This window comes from Gossypium arboreum, chromosome 7, assembly GCF_025698485.1.
Source record: "Gossypium arboreum isolate Shixiya-1 chromosome 7, ASM2569848v2, whole genome shotgun sequence".
NCBI classification, from domain to species: Eukaryota; Viridiplantae; Streptophyta; class Magnoliopsida; order Malvales; family Malvaceae; genus Gossypium; species Gossypium arboreum.
The window spans coordinates 84,459,911-84,481,960 of record NC_069076.1 but is presented as its reverse complement, the minus strand read 5'-3'; the positions used below and the strand labels follow the sequence as shown (position 1 = coordinate 84,481,960).

Genomic DNA, 22,050 nt, shown 5'->3' with positions numbered 1-22,050 from the left:
AAAACAGATTTAATATCCGCCGGAAGAGAAGGTTTGATGTCACTAGCTCGCCTGACACGGAAAAGAGAAATTACCCGATCATTAGTAGCCACGTCACTCTCGTAATTTTCACACGTGTTCCACGACAGCAGAGTAAGCCAAGTAGGCACGTGTGGAATTCATGAGGGAGGAGCCAGCACGTCGTCCGCGTCATCACTTTCCCCAAACGGTGGTCTTGCCTCCGATCCGACACCTCCTTTCTAATCTATCCCATTTTCTCTCTCTATCAATAAAAGAAGAAACAACATTTTCAATTTCCATTTTTCCTTTGTTTGCTTTCTTCCTCTCTCTTTTCTCTCGCTAAATACTCTCCTTTGCCTTCAAGTTATCTTCTTTTCGGCCTCACCTTTATTCAAAAACCCTAACATACGACCTAATACCCCATCCCCCCCCTATTTTTTATTTTTTTGTATTCATCTCTTATTTTGCAGATTTTAGCTGGGTCTCCAAACCTCCTCTCCTCCTTCCTTTGCAGGTGATTTTTCCCTTTTCCTTTTATTTCTTGCTCAGTCAAAGTTGGGTTGCTACTATTTAATGGTTATATTGCATCTCTCTCTCTCTCTCTAAAAAAATATTATTCGGTTTTTGACTTCTGGGTCTTTCTTGGTCGTTGGTGAGGTATTTGATTATTTTCTGTTTTGGAGTTTATTTTATTATGTTGTTGCCATTTTGCCTGCTTGATTGGTCTAAGAAATGGTAGGAAAATATAAAGAAACGAGAAGCTTTCGAGTATTTTAATTTTAGACAACATTTTGGTTCTAACCAGGAAGCCAAATTAGTTTATTAGGTCCCTCCCTTTCAATGAATCCTTGTTTTTTTTTTTCTTATTTACTTTAATTATGTGGTATGTAACAAAGGGTTTTTGGTTCATAAGATGATCTTAAAAATTTCCTACCTCGTCTTGGAAACCAAACAATGTTCTTGGCTGATAAAGTTTTCAGTCTTTGGTTGATATTTTTCTTGGAAATTTTGGATGGTTGTTGGTTGCAGCTTGGGCGCTTTTGGGAATTTTTCTGGGTACAATATTTCGAGTAATTTGAGGGTTTTATTGTTTAAAGTTCGAGGTCTGGGTCTCATGAGACTTGTCAGGGGAATGCAGAGATTGTTTCGTGATGTGGTGAACGTGCTGGGCTGGAAGAAATCCTTCAGCCAAGGGATTGGCGTTACTGTGCCCAAGGCAAGAACTCGCGACAAACCTATGATTAGGGTTTTGAATTTCTAAATTTAAGGGGTTTTGAAGGGAAGAATTAGGACAGAGTATCTCACTGAGAATAGTTATCATCAAAAGCTATGACTCGCATTTTGGTTCAAAGAGGTTCCACTGGCAGCTCTTCTTTGAATCTGAGCCGCTCTTCTTCCTTGCCCGGACCATCTGTTTTTTTTACTCATCAAGTTCCTTCAGCTGCAAAAGATGGGGAGGTTAATGAGGAAGTGTCAGAACTAGTTGCTTCAGATGAGCGTTTAGAGTGTTCCAGGAGTAGTGAGAATAAGGGTGTGAAAGATGATCCTTTGGTAGAATATTTGCGAAATGATCGGAATGAAACTTCAAGTGATGCAATTGCTGAGGCTGAGAAAGTGAACACTCTTGCTGCCTTGGGTTCATGTGATATGATGGATAATTCAGGTGAAAAAGTTGCTTCTGAAACCGAAGTTTCAAGTGGTGAACCCTCCCCAATTGGCAGCAGAAGTTCTCATCCTCCTCCACCTCCTGCTCCACCACCTAAACCTTCATCAGAAAATTTAAATTCAAGAAGATTTGCCTCAGGAAGCTCAAATCCTGTTCGTGCTGGATCATCTAGAAGAGCTGTTGCCTGGCCCATCGTTTCTACAAGAACCTCACCATCTGAGTCAAGGCCTTCTTCTCCTAGATCTCATAGTGAGAATGAGGGTTACAATAGTGCTGATGAACAAAGCCCATGCTTTGTATCCTCATATGGTGATGCTGTAAGTTCTTTATTCTGGATAATCAAATCCTTTGTGTTTCATACTTCATTTTCTTATGGTGGAAAATCATCTAGTATGGAAATTTTCATATAATTGGCATGCAATAAGTATTATCATTTTATGCTATTGTACTGTTTCTTTTTTGAATGATTGCCCTGGTTTACTTTAAACGGTATTATTTATCCATTTGTATCGTAAGGTTTTTATGCTGAATTTTTAAATTATATTGTTTATCTTGTTTGAAGAATGTTCTGTAGGTTTAGTATTCTTGCTGAAAAAGTTTGACCTGAAGTTAATGCTTGGGGTATTTTTTTTAAACGTGGATTAACTTCTGCTGGTTTGTTGTATCTGATCCAGGAAAGGGAGCGGCAATTTGAAATTGATATTAGACTAGCAATAGGTTTAGAAGTCAAACGGATGCTAGAAGATGGGAACTGCCTCTTCGGAGCTGTTGCTGATCAAGTGTATGGGGACTTTGAAGCTTATCATTTGATTCGTCAAATGTGCATTGACTACATGGTATTAATATCTCATACTTGAATCCTGTTTTTGAAACATAATGAACCATAGGATGTTATTGCTGCGTTGTAGGTCCTAGATGGTCGATCTAAGACGCATGTTAATTTTAAACCGAGTGGAACAGTTTGGTGGATGTTTCCTTAAAAACAGAAAACCTTGAATTATTCCGAGAAAAGAGAACATGTAACTTAGTTATTGCTGTTTCTTTTTGTTTGGAAATAGAGTCCAATGATAGCTGCTGAAGGAGTTTTCTAATAATGTATTTATCTGCATGGGATTATAAGTTTAGTTAACTGCATGGTAAGGAGATATGTATTTCCAAGATGTGGGAGATGAGTAGAAAATCAAAGAAAAAAGATGACTAGAGGGTTAAGGTTTCATTTATCTGGCATGCCAAAAGTAAAAAAGAAGGCTAAATATTCCAGTTTTACTCCAGTAAATTAAAAAAAAATAAAAAAAATCAAAGTACTGTGCCATAAATTCTGTTAAATGATTATAGTGTGATTAGTTAGCTTAGAGTTTTGAGCATAATTAGAGGATAGAGGTTTGGCTTTCTAGGGAGGTCATAGAACTTTCTCTATATGTTTGGTAATATAGGACTGTCTCTGCCTTCAATCTGTCCGATGAGTACGATCAAAGCTTAGGTTTTGAGGATGTATGAAAGTAACTGGGTTCATTGAAATGCAACTGAGATGAGACATCTTTGGCATACATCCTCTTGTAACATGTTGAATCTTTTGTAACATGTTGAAATGTTCCTTGAGAACATGTTCACCAAACCCCTTATAGGATAGTACTGTTGTTGGCACTAAGATCACGGGATTGTCTTGTCTCTTTGTTTGGGTTGGCATGTTTTCTACTAGTTATTGTCTATAAGCTAGATTAAATATTTGGATGTGGTTAAACATATCCATGCGCTATTTTGGATCATTGTAATGTTTTTAGTTTGTTTCAAAGGATTATATGATTTCATTTTCTTTTTATGGTTTCTTTTTTTGGGGTGTTCATATATTTAGTTTTGAGGTGCTTGAATGACATAATTTGGAGTATTCTCTGATGTATGCTTTACCTTTATATGTTCATCCAGGAGCGAGAGAGAGATCACTTTTCTCAGTTTATAACAGAAGGCTTTACATCTTATTGTAAGAGGAAAAGAATAGATAAGGTATAACGAGGCTATAACGTTTTATACGATCTTTAATGTTCTTGCGTGAAACTGGCTTTAGCATCATATGCATATAGATATATTTCAATCTCGGTGTGGATTATTACTCATATTTTGTTCTGTGGATTATTGCATAGCCAAGATTACAAGTGTTTCAATTAATCAAATTTGAAAATACTAACCATGCATTTTTGTATTATGGTTAAAGCATCTATTTCTTGTATCTGGGAATGTAGGTCTATGGGAACGTGGAGATTCAAGCCTTATCAGAAATGTATAACAGACCTATTCATATCTACTCCTACAGCATAGGTGATATCCTTGATTGATGTTTCTAATATTGATTTAGTTTGTTTTTTTTTTTCTTTGACCATCTTCTTACCTTGACTGAACCAAAATTTATTTGATGCAGAACCTATCAACATATTTCATGGAAGCTATAATACTGACACACCTCCCATAAGGCTTAGCTACCATCATGGGAATCATTACAATTCACTTGTTGACCCACGTCGTTTGACAATTGGCGCTGGGCTTGGATTTAGCTGTCTTCAAGGGGTTTGTCTACATTCTTTTTTCTGCTTTGCTGCTTCTTTGTCCCTTGGTTAGAAGTTAGAACAATGCTATAATGCTTTGAGATATATCATTTTGTGACACTGAATTTGTATGCAAGGGTTTGATGGCAAAAAAATTGTCAACTGTGAATATGGAGAATAAATTAGAATATGAAACCGTATTTGTGGTTGCAGACTAATGTGGACAAGGATCAAGTCAAGGATGCTATTAAAGCTCAACAAGACCAACAGATTGATAATGCAAGTATTTTTGATAATTTGGAATTAGTTTGTCTGTGTTTAGGAATGTGATAGGTTATTAACATAAGCTGTCATTTGTTAATTAAACTGCATACCAACAGGCACTCCTGGCGGAGGGGCGGTTCTACTCTGATCTGGAACTTACTGAGAAGGAAATCGAGTGAATGGTGATGGAAGCTTCACGAGCTGAGTACCTTGGGAATGACAAGTTTAAGATGCATGTGGAACGTGCTTCAACTGCGGAACCATCATCGTCTGGAGCTAGTACGTATTGCAAAGATCTGAAAATCTAATATGTAAGGTAATGCTGTTAGTGATATATGGTGTGTACTTGATGACAGGGGAAGCATCAGGAAGTGAAAGCAGCAAAATGAATGGGAATTTAGATGTAAAACAACACGTCCTAATACTTATAAAAAAATAGAAAGAAAAATAGAAAATATAAATTTATTAAGTGGAAACCAGAAATAAAAATATACTGGTAATAATAAAAAGAAAAAATTTGTTAGGAAAAACCTTCTAAAAATTTAAAAACAGATATGTAAATGTTTTATTTGTGATGAAGAAGGCCATATAGCACCAAACTGTTCTAATAAAGGAAAAAGTGCTAAAAGATGATTAAAAGTCTTGAAGAACAAGATTTAGAAATTTGTTATGAAGAGTAAATAAATCTTGAAGAAATATTATATGAGTTAATATTAGAAAGCAGATTCGATTCAGATGAAGAAAAATATATATTTATGTTAATGTAGGAAGTAGTTCTAAAAATCAATTAGAAGAAATTCTTAAGTCCGAACAACAAGAAATAAAATTAGGAAATATGATTGGAGAAGAAAAAACTTTTACGATGAAATGATAGAAAAATAAATAAAAATTACATTTCTAAAGAAGAAATATATAAAATATCTAAGTTTAAAATATGGAGTCAAAGACATATAGAAAAGATTAGTGGCAACACGATTAAGCTAAGGATACTAGAGGAGGATTAACGAAATTTTATTATTTACCAAAGAAAAATTAAGAGGATTAAAAGAAATATCATCAAGTCAAAAATATACATTTAGGTATAATTATGATAACAATTAGAGCTTTATTTAGAAAAGGACATGATATACTTATCATAGTAGTTTTATTAGATAAAAGATTTGAAAACCCGATAAAAGTACTTATTGGAGGAATAAAGTCTAATTTACATACTGGTGTAATAGGATTTAAGGTTAAACTAAACTATTTTATATCCATTACAGACCCTCTAATAGAAGAGTGTTTATGTTTAAGAATTCAGACAAAAAATTCTGAAATAAGTGATTTAGCAGAAGATCTAGCAATAAGTTGGACTTCTATTAATGAATATACCAACACGGCAGAAGTAGAAATTAAAGAAATTAATAATAAAATAATTGAGTTATTTGAACCCAATAAATTTACTACAGAAATATAATCAAAATTACTACATCTAAAAGATCTGTCAATATCAAAAGATTGGATGATTGATAGAATAAGTGGTACTAGTACTTCAAAACCTGTAAGTATTATAGAATATATGTCATCTGGAGATAGACTATATTTTAAAAATAATGCTATAACAAATACAAAAGATAACTTGGTTTTACCTTCTAATTCTCAAATAGAGGAGGAAGAAGATAATATTAGTACAAACTCGACAACACCAATAGGTATGAAAACAGTTCAAATACCTATTTTTCCTACTGAACCTAGTAGAAATTCTAGAAATACGAGAATGAAAGAAATACAATCTACTACTATTATTTAACAAATGAAAATAGAAAAAATGATATTATTATATTTTAAATTTCCAACCTAAAAATATTATACATATATAGAAATTACACTTCAATTTAGAGACTATAAAACATATTCTTTGCATGCTTTATTGAATCTTTGGAGCTACCACAAGTAGTTGTAGAGAAAATGCCATTCTGTAGAAAATGAGAATTAATGAAAAACCCAATCGAGCTATAGGAATTGATGGTAAAGAAATCATAATCAATTTAAAGCTAGAAATATACCAATTTACATAAATAATGTAAGATTTGTAATTCTTAAAATATTGTGTTTTTTGAAATGCATGGAGACATATTATTAGGAAATAATTTTATATATCATCATCTACCGTTTTCTATAGATAGAAATTTAGTAATATTATCAATGAGAAAAAACTTACGTAGAAATACCTTTAATAGAAAACTATAAATTTGTATGTGATAAAGGATTTAGACCAATAAGAAAAGAACAGATCAAACAACTAGAAACAAATCATTGGTTGTTTAAAATTCTAGAAAATAATTTTAGTGAAGAACCATTAAAATTATGGGAAAATAGTTCGAGATATTGTGAAATAAAATTAAAGAATTCTAATAAAATAATTAGAATCAAACCTATGATCTATACTAAACAAGATATAGATGAATTAGATATACAAATCAAAGAATTATTGGAAAAAGGATTAATAGAAAAAACTAATAGTCCATACTCAAGTCCGACTTTTATGGTAAGAAACCATCTTTGAAATAAAAGAAGAAAAATTAGGATGGTAATTAATTATAAAAGACTAAACCAAAACACTATTTTTATGGATATTTTATTCTCTGAAAAGATGTTTTGATTAATCAAGCTAAACATGCAAAATACTTCAGTAAATTCGATTGTAAATCAGGATTTTGGCAAATAATGCTAACTGATGAATCTAAACTATTAACAGCCTTTAGTGCACCTAATGGTCATTATCAATGGAGAGTTATGCCATTTGGATTATGTAATGCACCTCAAATCTTCCAAAGATAGATGGATTCTATATTTAATAAATATAAAAATTTTGTGTAGTTTATATAGGCGATATATTAATATTTTGAAACTTTGGAAAAATATAGAAAACATTTAAATATTATCTTTCAAGAATTTATAAAACATGAAATTATTTTGAGCCCTAAGAAAATAGAATTAGAAAAAATAGAAATAGAATTTTTAGGTTTAAATCTATCTGGCGATGGTCTTAAACTACAAGATCATATTATAGTAAAAATAAAAGAATTTTCTGAAGAAATTAAAGATCAAAAACAACTTCAACAATTTTTAGGAATAGTTAATTATGGAAGAAACTTCTTTCCTAATTTATCTGAAAAAATAGGCAACTTATATGAAAAATTAAAAAAGGATAAAATTTTTAGCTGGTCTAAAGAAGACTAAAAAATTATTAAAAATATAAAATCAGAAATAAATTATACCCCAAAAGCCAATTTACCAAAACAAGGTGATAGATTAATTTTAGAAACTGATGCATCATAAAATTATTGGGGATGTATTTTAAAAGCTAAAACAGCAAAAAACGAAGAACTAATATGTGGATATAGTTTTGGAAAATTTAAATCAAATGAAGTTAATTATGCTATATATGAAAAAGAATTATTAGCTATTAAAAAGGCAATAAAAACCTTTCTCATATATTTAGCATCTGAAAATTTTATTATAAAAACTGACAACTAGGCAGTCAAACAATTTCTGACTAATAATAGTCTAGAAAGTGTACTAAGAAGAATTAGATGGTACAATGATTTATGTAGTTTCAATTTTGAAGTTTTATATGTCAAAGTCTTGATAGTATTATTCTTTGATTATCTTAGCGGGCCTTATGGATGAGGTAAAAACCTCTAGAACAAGTCGGAGAATGGACTCTTGTCCATAAAAAACCCAACAAAGGAAAGTAGATAAATCCTAATCAAGGATTTACTCCCAATCAAGGATTGACTCCCAATCAGGGATTTACTCCTATATTAACAGGATTCTATCCTAATCAAGGATATTATGTTCCTTATCCAGTGGTAAGACAACCAACTAGATCTCCTTCATCATATGCATCAAGAATGGTAGCGAATACCTTTCAAAAGAATAATCCAATCTCCTTGGTCTCAAGATCCGAATTGACATATCAAGCGGTTATTACGAAGTTATAAAAGGAGCAGAAAATTTGTTGAAACAACAACAAATTCCAGAAATAAAAGATTTTTATAATCCAGGCCTACCAAGTGAAGTTTATAAATACATTAATGAAATATGGAAAACCCATATTTTAGAACAAAGAGCAAATTTTAGACGAGCTCTTACAAAGTTTTCACAATTTTTAGTTGAAAAAACAACTAAAGAAAACGAAGCACATGATTTATTACTAAAAGCTATTTTATATAGAGATTGGGAAGAATTGAAATAGAGTATACAAATATTAATGAGATAAATAATCTTATTGATATATTTCAATACTTTATTCATAAAGGAACAAATAGTCCCATTATGAATAAAATGTTTAGAATATACTTATATAATAAAGCTAGGAAAATACTACGAGAAAAAATTAATAAAATTATACGCAACCAATGAGACTCAATATAAAAAAGTCTTTTATGAATACTTTTTACAATCATATGTTTATTTAAATGATATAGGGGAAGAAATTTCTATTATAAAATTCAGATTAGATCATGAACCATTTGATATAAATGATATTGAATGGGGTTTAGATTAGAGAAATTGTAGTACAAAATTTTTCTTTTCACTTATTAAAAGATTTTCTGCTATTATTATAAAAGTTATATTGTCACTTTTAGTATATCAAGATAATTTTATTACTATTTTATATCCAAATAAGTAGTCTTATTGGAATTGTTGAAAAAGAGCGATTCTATCAACCATATCAAATATGGATTATTCAACGAATGTTTGATAGTCTTTATTTATTAGCAGCCAAAGAAGATAAAAATACTTGACCAAAACAATTGACAAGTGTTATAATAATCCAAAATATTTTCAAATCTAAGCCGAAATTGATTTAATGTCAACAGCTCGACATGTACTTCAAGATCAAACATACAAACTATCTACCGATGGAAGAAGAATAGTAGCTGATAAAAACAGCATGATTCAGAAATCAAGAGATGAAGAATCCATACAACTTTTAAAGAAAATAGCAGATATGGAAATAGACGATTTCCCTTCAGAAATAATTGAAGAAATCAAGAACACGTGGGAAACTTGGAATTCACCAAGACTATCACCAGAATCTTTACACCTGGATGAAATAGAAACATGGAACCTGGACAACATCGAAGAAGGATAAAGACAAAAAAACAAAGACCACGTGGAAAGTCAAGAAGACTTTCAAGTTGATTTTCAAGATTGGCGGTAAACAAAAATTCAAGGCATCCATGTACGAACGAAGATATGATAAAGACAACTGACAACATACATGGAGGCAACAATAAATTCATCCTTATCAGAAACATTGTGCGGGATTGAAGAAAAATCAAATAGAGTTTAGAAATTTTACTATAAATAGTAATGTAAAGAGCCTAAACAGGGCATCGAAAAATAGTTTAGAAATCTTTCCTTTTACTTTCAGTATTCTCTCTGTAAACAACCTTTCCTTGTAAAAATATTTCCTTTTAATAAAATATCCATCTTCCGCACTTAATTATCTTTGATACCAATTACAAGACTATTATCTTTGAGTGCGAAGATGAATATTGTTTACCGCCAATCTTGAAAATCAACGAAATATTTCATCCAGTGTAAAGATTCAGTGATAGTCTTGGTGAATTCAAGTTTCCCACGTGTTCTTGATTTCTTCAATTATTTAAGGAAATCGTCTATTTCCATATCTGCTATTTTCTTTAAAGTTGTATGGATTCTTCATCTCTTGATTTCGAATCATCTTTTTTTATCACTACTATTCTTCTTCCATCGGTAGATAGTTTGTATGTTTGATCTTGAAGTACATGTTGAGTTGTTGACATTAAATCAATTCCACTTGGATTTGAAAATATTTTGAATTATTGTAACACTTGTCAATGGTTTTGGTCAAGTGTTTTTTATCTTCTTTGGCTGCTGATAAATAAGGATTATCAAACATTCGTTGAATAATCCATATTTGATATGGTTTATAGAATTTCTCTTTTTCAGCAATTCCAATAAGATTACTTATTTGGATATAAAATAGTAATAAAATCATCTTTATATACTAAAAGTGACAATATAGCTTTTATAATAGCGGGAAAATCTTTTAATAAGTGAAAAGAAAAGTTTTGTACTATAATTTCTCTAATGAAACCCCATTCAATCTTGTTTATATCAAATGGTTCATGATCTAATCAATTTTATAGTAAATTTCTTCCCTATATCATTTAAATAAACATATGATTATAAAAAGTATTCGAAAAATTTTTTTATATTGAGTCTCATTTGCGAATAATTTTATTAATTTTTTCGGTAGTATTTTCCTAGCTTTATTATATAAGCATATTCTAAACATTTTATTCATAATGGGACTATTTGTTCCTTTATGAATAAAGTATTGAAATATATCGATAAGATTATTTATCTCATTGATATTTGTATACTCTATTTCGAGTTCTTCCCAATCTCTATATAAAACAGCTTTTAGTAATAAATCATGTGCTTCGTTTTCTTTAGTTGTTTTTTCAACTAAAAATTGTGAAAACTTTGTAAGAGCTCGCCTAAAATTTACTCTTTGTTCTAAAATATGGATTTTTCATATTTCATTAATGTATTTATAAATTTCACTTGGTAGGCCTGGATTATAAAAATCTTTTATTTCTGGAATTTGTTGTTGTTTCAACAAATTTTCTGCTCCTTTTATAACTTCAGAATAACTGGCTTGATATGCTGAATTCGGATCTTGAGACCAAGGAGATTGGATTATTCTTTTTTAAGAGTATTCGTTTACCATTCTTGATGCATATGATGAAGGAGATCTAGTTGGTTGTCTTACCATTGGATAAGGAACATAATATCCTTGATTAGGATAGAATCCTGTTAATATAGGAGTAAATCCCGGATTGGGAGTCAATCCTTGATTGGGAGTAAATCCTTGATTAGGATTTATCTACTTTCCTTTGTTGGGTTTTTTATGAACAGTTGTCCATTCCCCGACTTGTTCTAGAGGGTTTTTACCTCTATCCATAAGGCCTGCTAAGATAATCAGCAATAATATTATCAGTACTTTTGGCATATAAAACTTCAAAATTGAAACTACATAAATCATTGTACCATCTAATTCTTCTTGGTACACTTTCTAGACTATTATTAGTTAAAAATTGTTTGACTGCATGGTTGTCAGTTTTTATAATAAAATTTTCAGATGCTAAATATATGAGAAAGGTTTTTATTGCCTTTTTAATAGCTAATAATTCTTTTTCATATATAGCATAATTAACTTCATTTGATTTAAATTTTCCAGAACTATATCCATATATTAGTTCTTCATTTTTTGCTGTTTTAGCTTTTAAAATACATCCCCAATAATTTTGTGATGCATCGTTTCTAAAATTAATCTATCACCTTGTTTTGGTAAATTGACTTTTGGGGTATAATTTATTTCGATTTTATATTTTTAATAATTTTTAGTCTTCTTTAGACCATTAAAAGTTTTATCCTTTTTAATTTTTCATATAAGTTGCCTATTTTTCGAGATAAGTTAGGAAGAAGTTTCTTCCATAATTAACTATTCCTAAAATTGTTGAAGTTGTTTTTATCTTTAATTTCTTGAAATTCTTTTATTTTACTATAATATGATTTTGTAGTTTAAGACCATCATGAGATAGATTTAAACTTAAAAATTCTATTTCTTTTTTCTAATTCTATTTTCTTAGGGCTCAAAATAATTCCATGTTTTATGAATTCTTGAGAGATAATATTTAAATGTTTTCTATATTTTTTCGGTGTTTTTGAAAATATTAATATATCGTCTATATAAACAACACAAAATTTTTTATATTTATTAAATATAGAATCCATCCATCTTTGGAAGATTTGAGGTGCATTACATAATCCAAATGGCATAACTCTCCATTGATAATGACCATTAGGTGCACTAAAGGCTATTAATAGTTTAGATTCATCAGTTAGCATTATTTGCCAAAATCCTGATTTACAATCAATTCTTCAAGTATTTTGCATGTTTAGCTTGATTAATCAAAACATCTTTTCGTGGAATAAAATATCCATAAAAAATAGTGTTTTGGTTTAGTCTTTTATAATTAATTACCATCCTAGCTTTTCTTCTTTTTATTTCAACATGGTTTCTTACCATAAAAGCTGGACTTGAGTGTGGACTATTAGTTTTTCTATTAATCATTTTTCCAATAATTCTTTGATTTGTATATCAAATTCATCTATATCTTGTTTAGTATAGATCATAAGTTTGATTCTAATTATTTTATTAGGATTCTTTAATTTTATTTCACAATATCTTGGACTATTTTCCCATAATTTTAATGGTTCTTCACTAAAATTATTTTCTAGAATTTTAAACAACCAATGATTTGTTTCTAGTTGTTTGATTTGTTCTTTTCTTATTGGTCTAAATCATTTATCACATACAAATTTATGGTTTTCTATTAAAGGTATTTCTCTGAAGTTTTTTGTTGATAATATTACTAAATTTCTATCTATAGAAAACGGTAGATGATGATATATAAAATTATTTCCTAATAATATGTCTCCATGCATTTCAGGAAAACACAATATTTTAAGAATTACAAATCCTATTATTTATGTAAATTGGTATATTTCTAGCTTTAAATTGGATTATGGTTTCTTTACCATCAATTCATGGCCTTCTTATTTTTTTCTATGTTTTTATAAGTATCGTATCGGGACGTGTTGTTTTACATCCAAATTCCCATTCATTTTCTAGAATTTTGTACAATGACTATAAATTAATTTATTATTTATTTGTTTAGCCCTTTAGTTTGTACACAGTGTAGAGTTATTCTTTCTCTTGCAAAATCAATTCTATTTCCTATAGAATCTATATTTTCTTTTGCTATTCACGATTCTTTACTATGTTTATCTAAATAAGACATATATTTTTATACATATCTCATCCCATGGCGGGGTAATTTATGAAAATATTGGTTTTTCCGAATTCTATATTTTCATTTTTTAATTTTTGATATTCATGAAGAAGTTTTTTAGAAAATCCTTCTAGATATCTAATATCACATAATTTAATTTTTGACAAGGCATAACTAGCTATACTATTTTGATCTTTTTTATCAAAATAACCACAAAATTCTGTTTTTAGAATATTTGTTAATCCTTTTAAAAGATCTTTAGTAGTACCTATTTGATTAATTAGTTGTCCTTTTTGGACTTTTCCTACTCCTGATTCTTCCCAACGTTTTAAGAATTGTAAAATGTCTCCTTGAAAAGTTCCTACAAAATAATTTAAAAATTTTTCTTTTGACTAAGAACCGTTGTTGTTTTTAATAAAAGTGGAGGGTTCAAAAGAGCAAGTTCTGAACAGTGGGATGGAATTGGTGTTGTCAATGGGATTCAGTTATCTGGCAATAGAAGCGTACAGCATATTGGGGGATGATGTGGAGTCCATGGTGTGTTATCTCCTAGAAACAGGGAGTAGCAGCAGACGCGAAGGCAAGGCAACCGAACCAAGCAATGAAAGAATGTAGACGCAAAGGCAAGGCAACATTCGTTTAAAAAACTCTATTTGCTCTGTATCAAATAAATTTTCTGAAATCCCGAGAAATGTATGAATTATAATTAAATAATTTAAATAAAATTATTAATTTTTATTTTTAAAATTTTAATAGCCTATGACCTTGTTTGGCTTGGCAATTGGATGATTGCATTAATTGTTTGTATAGAATGACAAATAAGGACTTGACATACTTTATTGTTAAGAATTTATTTGTTTATTATATTTTAAGTTAAGTTTTCTCTTAAGTGCAATGTTTTTTACCACTCTATTCAACACATATTTTATAACCATGGTTGTTTGAATCGGAAAAGATTTGTTGAGGTATTTGTTTAGAGAGAGGTATCGGATTGGTTGATCTGAGAATCAGTATAGATTAATCAAATCAAACTAAAAAGTCGATTGATTGGGATTTTTTTAATATTTTTTTAATGATTTATTTAATTAAACCGAATGAACCGCAAATCGGTGGCCAGATTGATTTAACCATTTATTTAATTTTTAATTTTGAAAGCATTGTTTATAATAGATGATTTATATTAAATAAATTTTTCCTCATGGACATTATTGTGGAAAGCAAAAATTTAAAGAAATTTTTTGCTTTTTTTTTTAAGAAAAAAATTATTTGATTTTAACTTATCTCATATTGATTGATTATGTTAACTAAAGTCAAAATATAAAATAGAGTTTTATGAAATGGGAAATATTGTAAGAATTTCCTGAATGATTTGAAAAAGGGTGATGTAAATGAAACAACCCCCACCCCTTTTGAGAGTAAGTGGAAGAGCGTGCATGGTTGATGGTTGGTGGCAATAGCAAAGTGCAGGTCTTCCAGCACGGCGGCTGCTTTCATTATCAACCACTTGAAAACTTAAAAGTCTACTCTCAAGTGCATTCATCGCCTTGATTATCTTCAACCACCCTCCACTATCTATTTTCTTCCCAGATTTTGGTTAATTTAATTGCTTGTATATATAAACTTTCAAATTAATTCCATCTTGTTTTGTTATATTAATAATTGAGAATACTTTTTTAATAACAATTTGTTGTTGATGATTCTCCGGAAATAAAATCCCTCTTTCATATATTAGTCAATTGGTTTGTTATATAACTAACAAAAACAAATCAAATTCAAAGGTTTAGCTGAACAAAGATGGGGTTCTCTGTAGACTTTTTTTTTTTTTGGGTTCGTAGACTCTAAAGAGTTAATTAATTAATTAATCACACTTCTTTTCCACATTTTATATTATTTCTTTGACGAATTGGTTTGTCTCCCACTAATTAATATTATTATTTTTAATAAAGACTTCACTAGATCAAGAGAAGATGATAAGCAAAAGCGATTGGAATATGCATTATATGTAAAAAAAAAAAAAAAAAAAAGAGTGATTAAGATGGTACCATGTTGATACTGTTCCCGTTACATCTAATAATTATGATTTTTGACAAAGCAGCACACTTGCATTGAAAAAGAAGAGTTGGGGGATTATTGTGAAAATTAAAACCCTTTTACTTTAGTGATAATGGTAGTGGACTCAACAATTCAGATATAAATATAAATAGAGTTTTAACTTTGTTTGTCTCCTATCTCTATTTATTTTATTTTAAAGAGGAATAAACTTCTTTTCAAAAAGAAAAAAGAGAAGTGAGAATTTGAACACGACATTTAAATTAAGTGGAGTAAATAATAATTGTCATAAAAATCAGGAAATCCTCATAGTTGAAAACTTGCATGTTTATCAAATCTAAATATTAATTAGAATTGTAATTTAATTCAGCAGTCGGCTCAAGACTTTTTATCCTGTTTTCTCACTCTTGTAGTCAACCCAACAGGGTTTTGCTACTGCCACCTGGCTGTCTTATCCTTTGTAAAAGTCAGATGAATGAATTTCTAAATTTATTTATTTACCTAAGAAAATAATAAAAATATTAAATAATGTAAGGACAAAAAAGAACTGGAAACCAAAGAAGGTAAGACGTTGATATATTCAAAATTTCCATTATTTGAATGGAGAAGAGAAATTTGGGAATGGTCCGTGTTTGACTCCCATTGAATTACCCAAAATTTCACTTCTTTTTACCACATTGAATCCCCCCTATAAAACCCAATTCCCCTCTCTCTCTTAAAACAACAAATAGAGAAAGCAAATGAATTCCACAACATCCCTGCCCCTTCATCAAGGCGACAACACCCCAATCTCCGCCCTCCATCCTGACATCTTCCAATCCCACATCCTCGCCCTACTCGACGGCCCTTCCCTCGCCTCCCTCGCCTGCGTTTCCTCTCAATTACACGCCCTCTCCACCGATGATATTCTCTGGTTTAACATTTGTTCTTCCACTTGGCCTTCCCTCAACCATCCACGTCTTCAACAAATCATCTCTACTTTCCCCTCCGGCCACCGCTCATTCTTCTCCGATTCTTTCCCCTTCCCCGATCTCCAACCGTTGAAGCTGGACGTCAACTCTTGCACTCTGCCAACGGAATTAATCTTTGCCGTTGATGTTTATTATCAAAACCAGATTATTTATTCTAAAGTCGAAGAAATGGACACGTCAAGCAGCTGGTTTTTGTGTTCCCCGTTCCGGGTGGATTTACTTGACCCGAAAGATTCGGCTTCGACGCCGGTAAAGTATCTCGGTGGCAGTCAAGATGAAGCCTGGCTAAAACATTTGGAAGAGAACTTGAGTTTAAGCTGGATCGTTATTAACCCGACCCGGAAGAAGGCGGTGAACTTGTCGAGTAGGAGAGCGGTTTCGGTGCAGCGGCACTGGTTAACAGGTGATGTGCAGGTGCGGTTTGGGACAGTGACAGCAGGAGATGAAGGGCGAGGATCATCCAAAGAGTTGGTAGAGTGTGGGGTAGTGGTCACGTGCTGCGGAAAAGAAGGAGGGGAAATGCACGTGAGGGAAGTGTGCATGGTAATGGAGGACATGGAAGGGAAAGGGTTGAATGGGAAGGAGAGTGTAGTCATTTTGGAAGGGGTGATAGAGCAGGGGAGGAGGAAAGGAGGGGAGGGAAATGAAGGGAAAGTAAAATACGAGGAATTCCAAGAGAGGAAAAGGAAGAGGAAAGAAGAGAATCAAAGGAAAGAAAGGGTATTGGATTTGGTCTGCATTACGGTTGGCGTCGTGGGTTTTGTTTCCTTTTGGTCGGCTATATTGTTCAAGTAAAAACAACACCAATATTTACTGTATAGTAAAATATGAAATTCAAATTTGACAGTCAAATGTATAAATTTTTACCATATCCAAAGTTCATGAAATTAATTATTTATGATTAATTTGACCGACTACTCCAATTCAAAATGGATGTTGCTCTCATGCATTTAACAATCGGGCTTACTTAGACTGCTTGCTCATGACTGCGTCACAATATTTCTTCCTTAGATTCTAAGGGTTCGGTACCAATATTTCGTTTTGACGCCAAATGGATGTTTCTGATTAAAATTATAATCATATTCACGTTGTCATTATTCATTATATATGAAACATTATATTACAAAAATTATATATATATATTGGTAAAATAACCAACTATCATTATAAAGTCAAATAACCAGGTTCCATCTTGATTTCAGAACACCCCTTTATTGAAATATAGGATTTTTTAGGAGAGAAACCTCCGTCAGTGTTAAGTTTCACCTAATCTGTTGATGGTAAGTTATGAGTAGTTCTAGATCTTATATCTTTTAAAAGTTTTAAATACTTTCATAATTAAACTAAATTTAAAAAAATAATTGGATAGAATAATTTTATTTATGATATGATATTATTTTCTTTCTTGCCATATGTTTTACTCTAACATTAAAAAGTTACAAATTTGGATTCAAATTTAAATACTTCAAACAAATTTTAAATTCAGCACAACAAAAACAAAGGACAAAGGGTTCATGGAAGCCTATAATTACGGCCCTATCATTAACTTAATTTAATTATATTATGAAATAATTAATTTAATTATTATATTATATACCTCACTATGAATCATATCAAATCATATAATAATTTAATTTAAATTGATTTAAGAATCATATATAAATATAATAATATTTAATTTTTGTCGACTTCATTAGATAAGAAAAAGAAAAAAGAAATAATTTAATTTAATTTTTGTTTATTTTATATATATGACAGTATACATACTTATAAAGTAAGTAACATGAGCATTTTAAGAAACTTTTAATTCTAGGTTAGTTCCTTAAGTTTTAAATGCTTCCTTAATTATTAGTCTATAATTATGAGCCACACTATTAACTTAATTTAATTACCATCTCATTACCCTACTATCAACCACATCATATCATAATTTAACTTAAATTGATTTTGGAATCAAATCTAAACGTAACATTTATTTTTATCAAAATCGTCGGAAAAAAAGGAAAAGACAAGTAATTTTATTTTAATTTTTGTTTATACAAATCATATAATATTTACATATACCGGCAGTAAAAGTTAAAAAAGTAAATATATTTGCACCAAAATTGAAATTAAAATTAATTACCGGCAGCAGCCGGATAATAATAAACCCCGTCTGAGTTGTCAAAATTAGCATGTAATTGATTTTAACTACACGTCAATTTTACTCTTCCGCACCGTCCCACCATTTTTACTCATTCAAAGCTACTTCCTCCTTTTTTCTTTTAAAAAAAAAAAATCATTTACTCAGATTGCTTGCTAAGAAAATTATTATCTATAACATCACAATTCAACTATCAAAAATTGATTGTTAAATAAATGAGTATGAATAAATAATGTACGCTTATTTTATTAAATGAATGAGTTTAAATAAATGTGTGTTTGGTTTGTTTATGTTTCGAATAAATTTATTTATTAACTCGTTTAAAGATAATATTTTCTTATGAAAATACTTATTATATATTTTCTTTTGTTTTTATATTTAAATTTAGTTGATTTATTTTTTATTTCCTTGGTTTATTATTTGTGAACATGCTTATTTAATGTACGTGAACATTAATTAATTAAACATGTTTACAAACACTGAATAAACTGAATTTGAATATACCAAATAATAAACAAACTAAATTTGAAAATAATATTTAAAATTTAAACAAATATGAATCGAATATGAATAACTTTAAAATAAACAAATGGACACAAACAAAATTTTGATGGTTTGAGCTCGGTTACTAAACACAAAATAACACAAGAAGCGATGAACAAACACGTTAAAACTGTAGTGAAAAGAAGAAAGAAAGAATGAGGTTTTTGGCCATTAGATGAAATTAAATTTATGGCTGAAATTGAAATAGAATTTTTTCTTCTTTCCTAATTTTCATACACAATAAAACACCAAAAGTTTCTAAAACTTTCCTTTTAATTACCGTAGCTCAATTGAAAAATATGTTTGTAAAAACGGTTAATTCATATAAAGCCATATGCATAATATGAATAGAAAGTAAGCAATTAAGATCATTTAATACGATAGTATGAACACAATATCAAAACCATAACTATTTTTTTTTCACATGAATGCATTTAAATAGTTTTGTAGGTGAGTTGAGAATATTAAATGTTCATATCCTACCAAAATATAAATTTGTTTAATTTCAAAGTATATATTTAAAATGATTGATCAAAACATTAATTTATTCGTTGATTTGAAATCTTATCTAATCTTAAATAATTATAATACATTTAATTTTTCTAATAAAAGATCTAAAATAGTCATAATTTAATTAAATTTATTTTAAAATTAATTTTAGTGCTAATAAAATAAAAATTGTAAAATATAATACTAGTATATATAAAAGCATAATCCAATTGGTGTATAGGATTATCAGTCAACAAGGTAAGGAGAGCCCACTTTATCCACTCAATTCTTACGTGGCATAAAGCTATTGAATAAATTACCATCCAACAAAATCTTCATCCCCACCTACGATCATACGATCCCACAAGCTTCCCAATATTCATAATCAATCAGTCACCACTTGCACTCAAAAGCCATACCCCCCAATAATGGCAGCTACATTTTCAAGCCCATCAACCAGCGCCACCTCCTTCTCATCCCCACCGAACAAAACCTGCCTCTCTTCAGGTACACTTTTTATTTTATCATGAACAGTGAGACCCAAATTCGTAAAGTACCGTAAAACAATAACATACATTTTGTCTATCACTTTTCGACTCAATGGGTAAAGTTGAGATTTTCAAGAATGCTGAGCTCTCAAATATGAGTTTCACCTGTGTAAAACATGCGTGGGTGAGTTTAAATTTAACTTAACGCTAGCAATAATTGGTTGATATAATTGTTAATTGTATTTTTAGTTGTGTGTTAAGTTTTAAGTGAGTGAATGTACGATTTCAGGGTTTTTGAAATCAAGTGTGAGGGGTAGGAACCCTTTGAGGCTGGCCGGTGCTTGCGGGGGAAAGTTCACATGGTAAGTTGTGACAGCAAAATGTTGATTTGTGAGTATTAATATGATGCTTCGAGGGATTAAATTGTTAATTGTGATTGGATAATGGGAAGCTTTGAGAGGGACTGGCAGCGTAGGGACTTCAACGTAATAGGATTTGGGCTGATCGGATGGATTGCTCCGTCAAGCATACCGGCAATCAATGGCAAGAGCTTAACGGGGCTTTTGTTTGAGAGCATTGGAACCGAGCTTGCTCACTTCACTACTCCTCCTCTTACTTCTCAGTTTTGGTAATTATATTTTACACTATTTCTTTTGCTATAGATTTTTCAATGCCATTTGTACTTTGGGTTCATAATTTGTAGACAAGTTTTGCCCATTTTCCAGTATGGGCCTCACCATTAGACCATGGAACCATCTTGTCCACTTTGTTCTTTGTTGAAGTGATTTTAAAAACTTTTTTTTGGAGACATAACCCAAACCAATTGAATTTGAATTTTTCTTTCACTAATTTTTTTATCATATTTATTCTTTTTGATATTACGTCTAAAATTACTTATAGTTTCTCTCAACTTTTAAATAGAAGGATAATACGCTTTAGGGTACTTAAACCCAAATCTTCTTATATTAATAATAATATCAATACAAATTGAATTAACAATCAATCGACTTTTAAACTTAAACTGTAAATCTAATATTCACTTTTTATCAGTGGACGAACAACTTAATTGGAAAAAATTATCATCCCTATAAAGGCATGGAGAAGGAGAAGTTTGATTTATTTTCTTAACATTGGTTTCAATTGTTGTTAGTCTATTCATTGAAGATTAAAAAACAAAAAAACAAAAACCCCATTTCTCATATGGTATTAATTGATAAATGAGCAGGTTGTGGTTGGTATTATGGCACTTGGGACTGTTCATCACTCTTACATTTGGACAAATTGGATTCAAGGGAAGGACTGAGGACTACTTTTAATTTTTTATTATTTTCTTTTAACCTGTAATTATTTATGAAATATGATATTATTTTGGTTTTCTTTCTTTCTTAAATTCATCATTTCCCTATAATTGCAATGCACTTTATGTCCCTTTCAATGCAAAAAAGACGGATTCTCCTAACTAAAATTAATTCTCATTTCTTTTGACTTTAGGCCTATACCAAAAAGTTAGTCTTTTTTCTTTTAATTATTGGTAAATATACTATGAAAGTCTTTGTACGGTAAGTTTAATTACATTTTACCTTCTCTACTAAAAAAATAAGTAAATTAATCCTTATATATTAAATCAAAGAGTAAACTAGTTCTTCTGTTAAAAATTTCATCCATTTCTATCGTTAAAAATTAGTCCTCGTACATCAGCATGAGGTACACATGACATACGACATATCATTATTTGGTTATTTTATCAGTTTCATCAGTTTTAACAGTACAAATAGATAGAATTTTTAACATAAATAACCAATTTACTATTTAATCTAACGTACAATGACTAATTTATTTATTTTTAATAGAGAGAGACAAAATACGTCTAACTCTTAATATAGAACCTTCATGGCACTTTTTCTAAAAATTGTTATATTAAAAAGAATTAAAAAAAAAAGCATTTTAATTCAATGATAATTGCATATATTTTTCCTCAAAAAAATTAGTATAATTAGGAT

The 22,050-nt window shown here is 30.2% G+C and overlaps 4 protein-coding genes across 9 annotated transcripts; all 4 read left to right on the top strand.

Moving 5' to 3' along the window:
- Positions 1-14,114, top strand: LOC108453462 (OVARIAN TUMOR DOMAIN-containing deubiquitinating enzyme 6-like). 6 transcript variants are annotated; one of them, XR_008285826.1, is made up of 9 exons: positions 1-514; positions 1,030-1,983; positions 2,341-2,502; positions 3,590-3,667; positions 3,904-3,979; positions 4,080-4,225; positions 4,417-4,482; positions 4,584-4,746; positions 13,789-14,114. XR_008285826.1 is itself a non-coding variant. In XM_017751594.2 (8 exons), the coding sequence occupies exons 2-8, from the start codon at positions 1,330-1,332 to the stop codon at positions 4,644-4,646; spliced, it is 1,245 nt and encodes a 414-aa protein (XP_017607083.1). In that variant the 5' UTR covers positions 2-514; positions 1,129-1,329; the 3' UTR covers positions 4,647-4,936. The 6 variants fall into 6 exon arrangements, 3 of the variants coding, with proteins under 3 accessions (XP_017607099.1, XP_017607083.1, XP_017607068.1); XR_008285825.1 differs by having other exon boundaries at positions 2-514; positions 4,584-4,778; XR_001866560.2 differs by lacking the exon at positions 13,789-14,114 and adding an exon at positions 4,824-4,936 and having other exon boundaries at positions 2-514.
- Positions 4,647-13,982, top strand: LOC128295436 (OVARIAN TUMOR DOMAIN-containing deubiquitinating enzyme 6-like). Its single transcript, XM_053031014.1, has 2 exons — positions 4,647-4,746; positions 13,789-13,982. Exons 1-2 carry the CDS (start codon positions 4,647-4,649, stop codon positions 13,980-13,982), a joined length of 294 nt encoding a protein of 97 aa, XP_052886974.1.
- Positions 14,115-16,027: 1,913 nt separating the features above from the next.
- On the top strand, positions 16,028-17,292 carry LOC108485441 (F-box protein At2g27310). The gene has a single exon (XM_017789280.2). The coding sequence runs from the start codon at positions 16,157-16,159 to the stop codon at positions 17,180-17,182; it is 1,026 nt and encodes a 341-aa protein (XP_017644769.1). The 5' UTR covers positions 16,028-16,156; the 3' UTR covers positions 17,183-17,292.
- A 2,628-nt stretch (positions 17,293-19,920) lies between these two features.
- On the top strand, positions 19,921-21,515 carry LOC108486709 (photosystem I subunit O-like). The gene is made up of 4 exons (XM_017790905.2): positions 19,921-20,069; positions 20,340-20,412; positions 20,502-20,678; positions 21,276-21,515. The coding sequence occupies exons 1-4, from the start codon at positions 19,991-19,993 to the stop codon at positions 21,364-21,366; spliced, it is 420 nt and encodes a 139-aa protein (XP_017646394.1). The 5' UTR covers positions 19,921-19,990; the 3' UTR covers positions 21,367-21,515.
- Positions 21,516-22,050: the final 535 nt, after the last annotated feature.

What these genes read in the sequence shown, in the direction of transcription:
- LOC108485441 (XM_017789280.2), top strand. Translation starts at nt 16,157, where the DNA reads ATGAATTCCACAACATCCCTGCCCCTTCATCAAGGCGACAACACCCCA.
- LOC108453462 (XM_017751594.2), top strand. Translation starts at nt 1,330, where the DNA reads ATGACTCGCATTTTGGTTCAAAGAGGTTCCACTGGCAGCTCTTCTTTG. An exon ending in GATTTAGCTGTCTTCAAGGG is followed by an intron (nt 4,226 to 4,416) that starts GTTTGTCTACAT and finishes TTGTGGTTGCAG; the next exon opens with ACTAATGTGGACAAGGATCA. An exon ending in AAGACCAACAGATTGATAAT is followed by an intron (nt 4,483 to 4,583) that starts GCAAGTATTTTT and finishes GCATACCAACAG; the next exon opens with GCACTCCTGGCGGAGGGGCG.
- LOC108486709 (XM_017790905.2), top strand. Translation starts at nt 19,991, where the DNA reads ATGGCAGCTACATTTTCAAGCCCATCAACCAGCGCCACCTCCTTCTCA. An exon ending in CAAAACCTGCCTCTCTTCAG is followed by an intron (nt 20,070 to 20,339) that starts GTACACTTTTTA and finishes GTACGATTTCAG; the next exon opens with GGTTTTTGAAATCAAGTGTG. An exon ending in TGCGGGGGAAAGTTCACATG is followed by an intron (nt 20,413 to 20,501) that starts GTAAGTTGTGAC and finishes GATAATGGGAAG; the next exon opens with CTTTGAGAGGGACTGGCAGC.
- LOC128295436 (XM_053031014.1), top strand. Translation starts at nt 4,647, where the DNA reads ATGGTGATGGAAGCTTCACGAGCTGAGTACCTTGGGAATGACAAGTTT. An exon ending in ACCATCATCGTCTGGAGCTA is followed by an intron (nt 4,747 to 13,788) that starts GTACGTATTGCA and finishes TTTTAATAAAAG; the next exon opens with TGGAGGGTTCAAAAGAGCAA.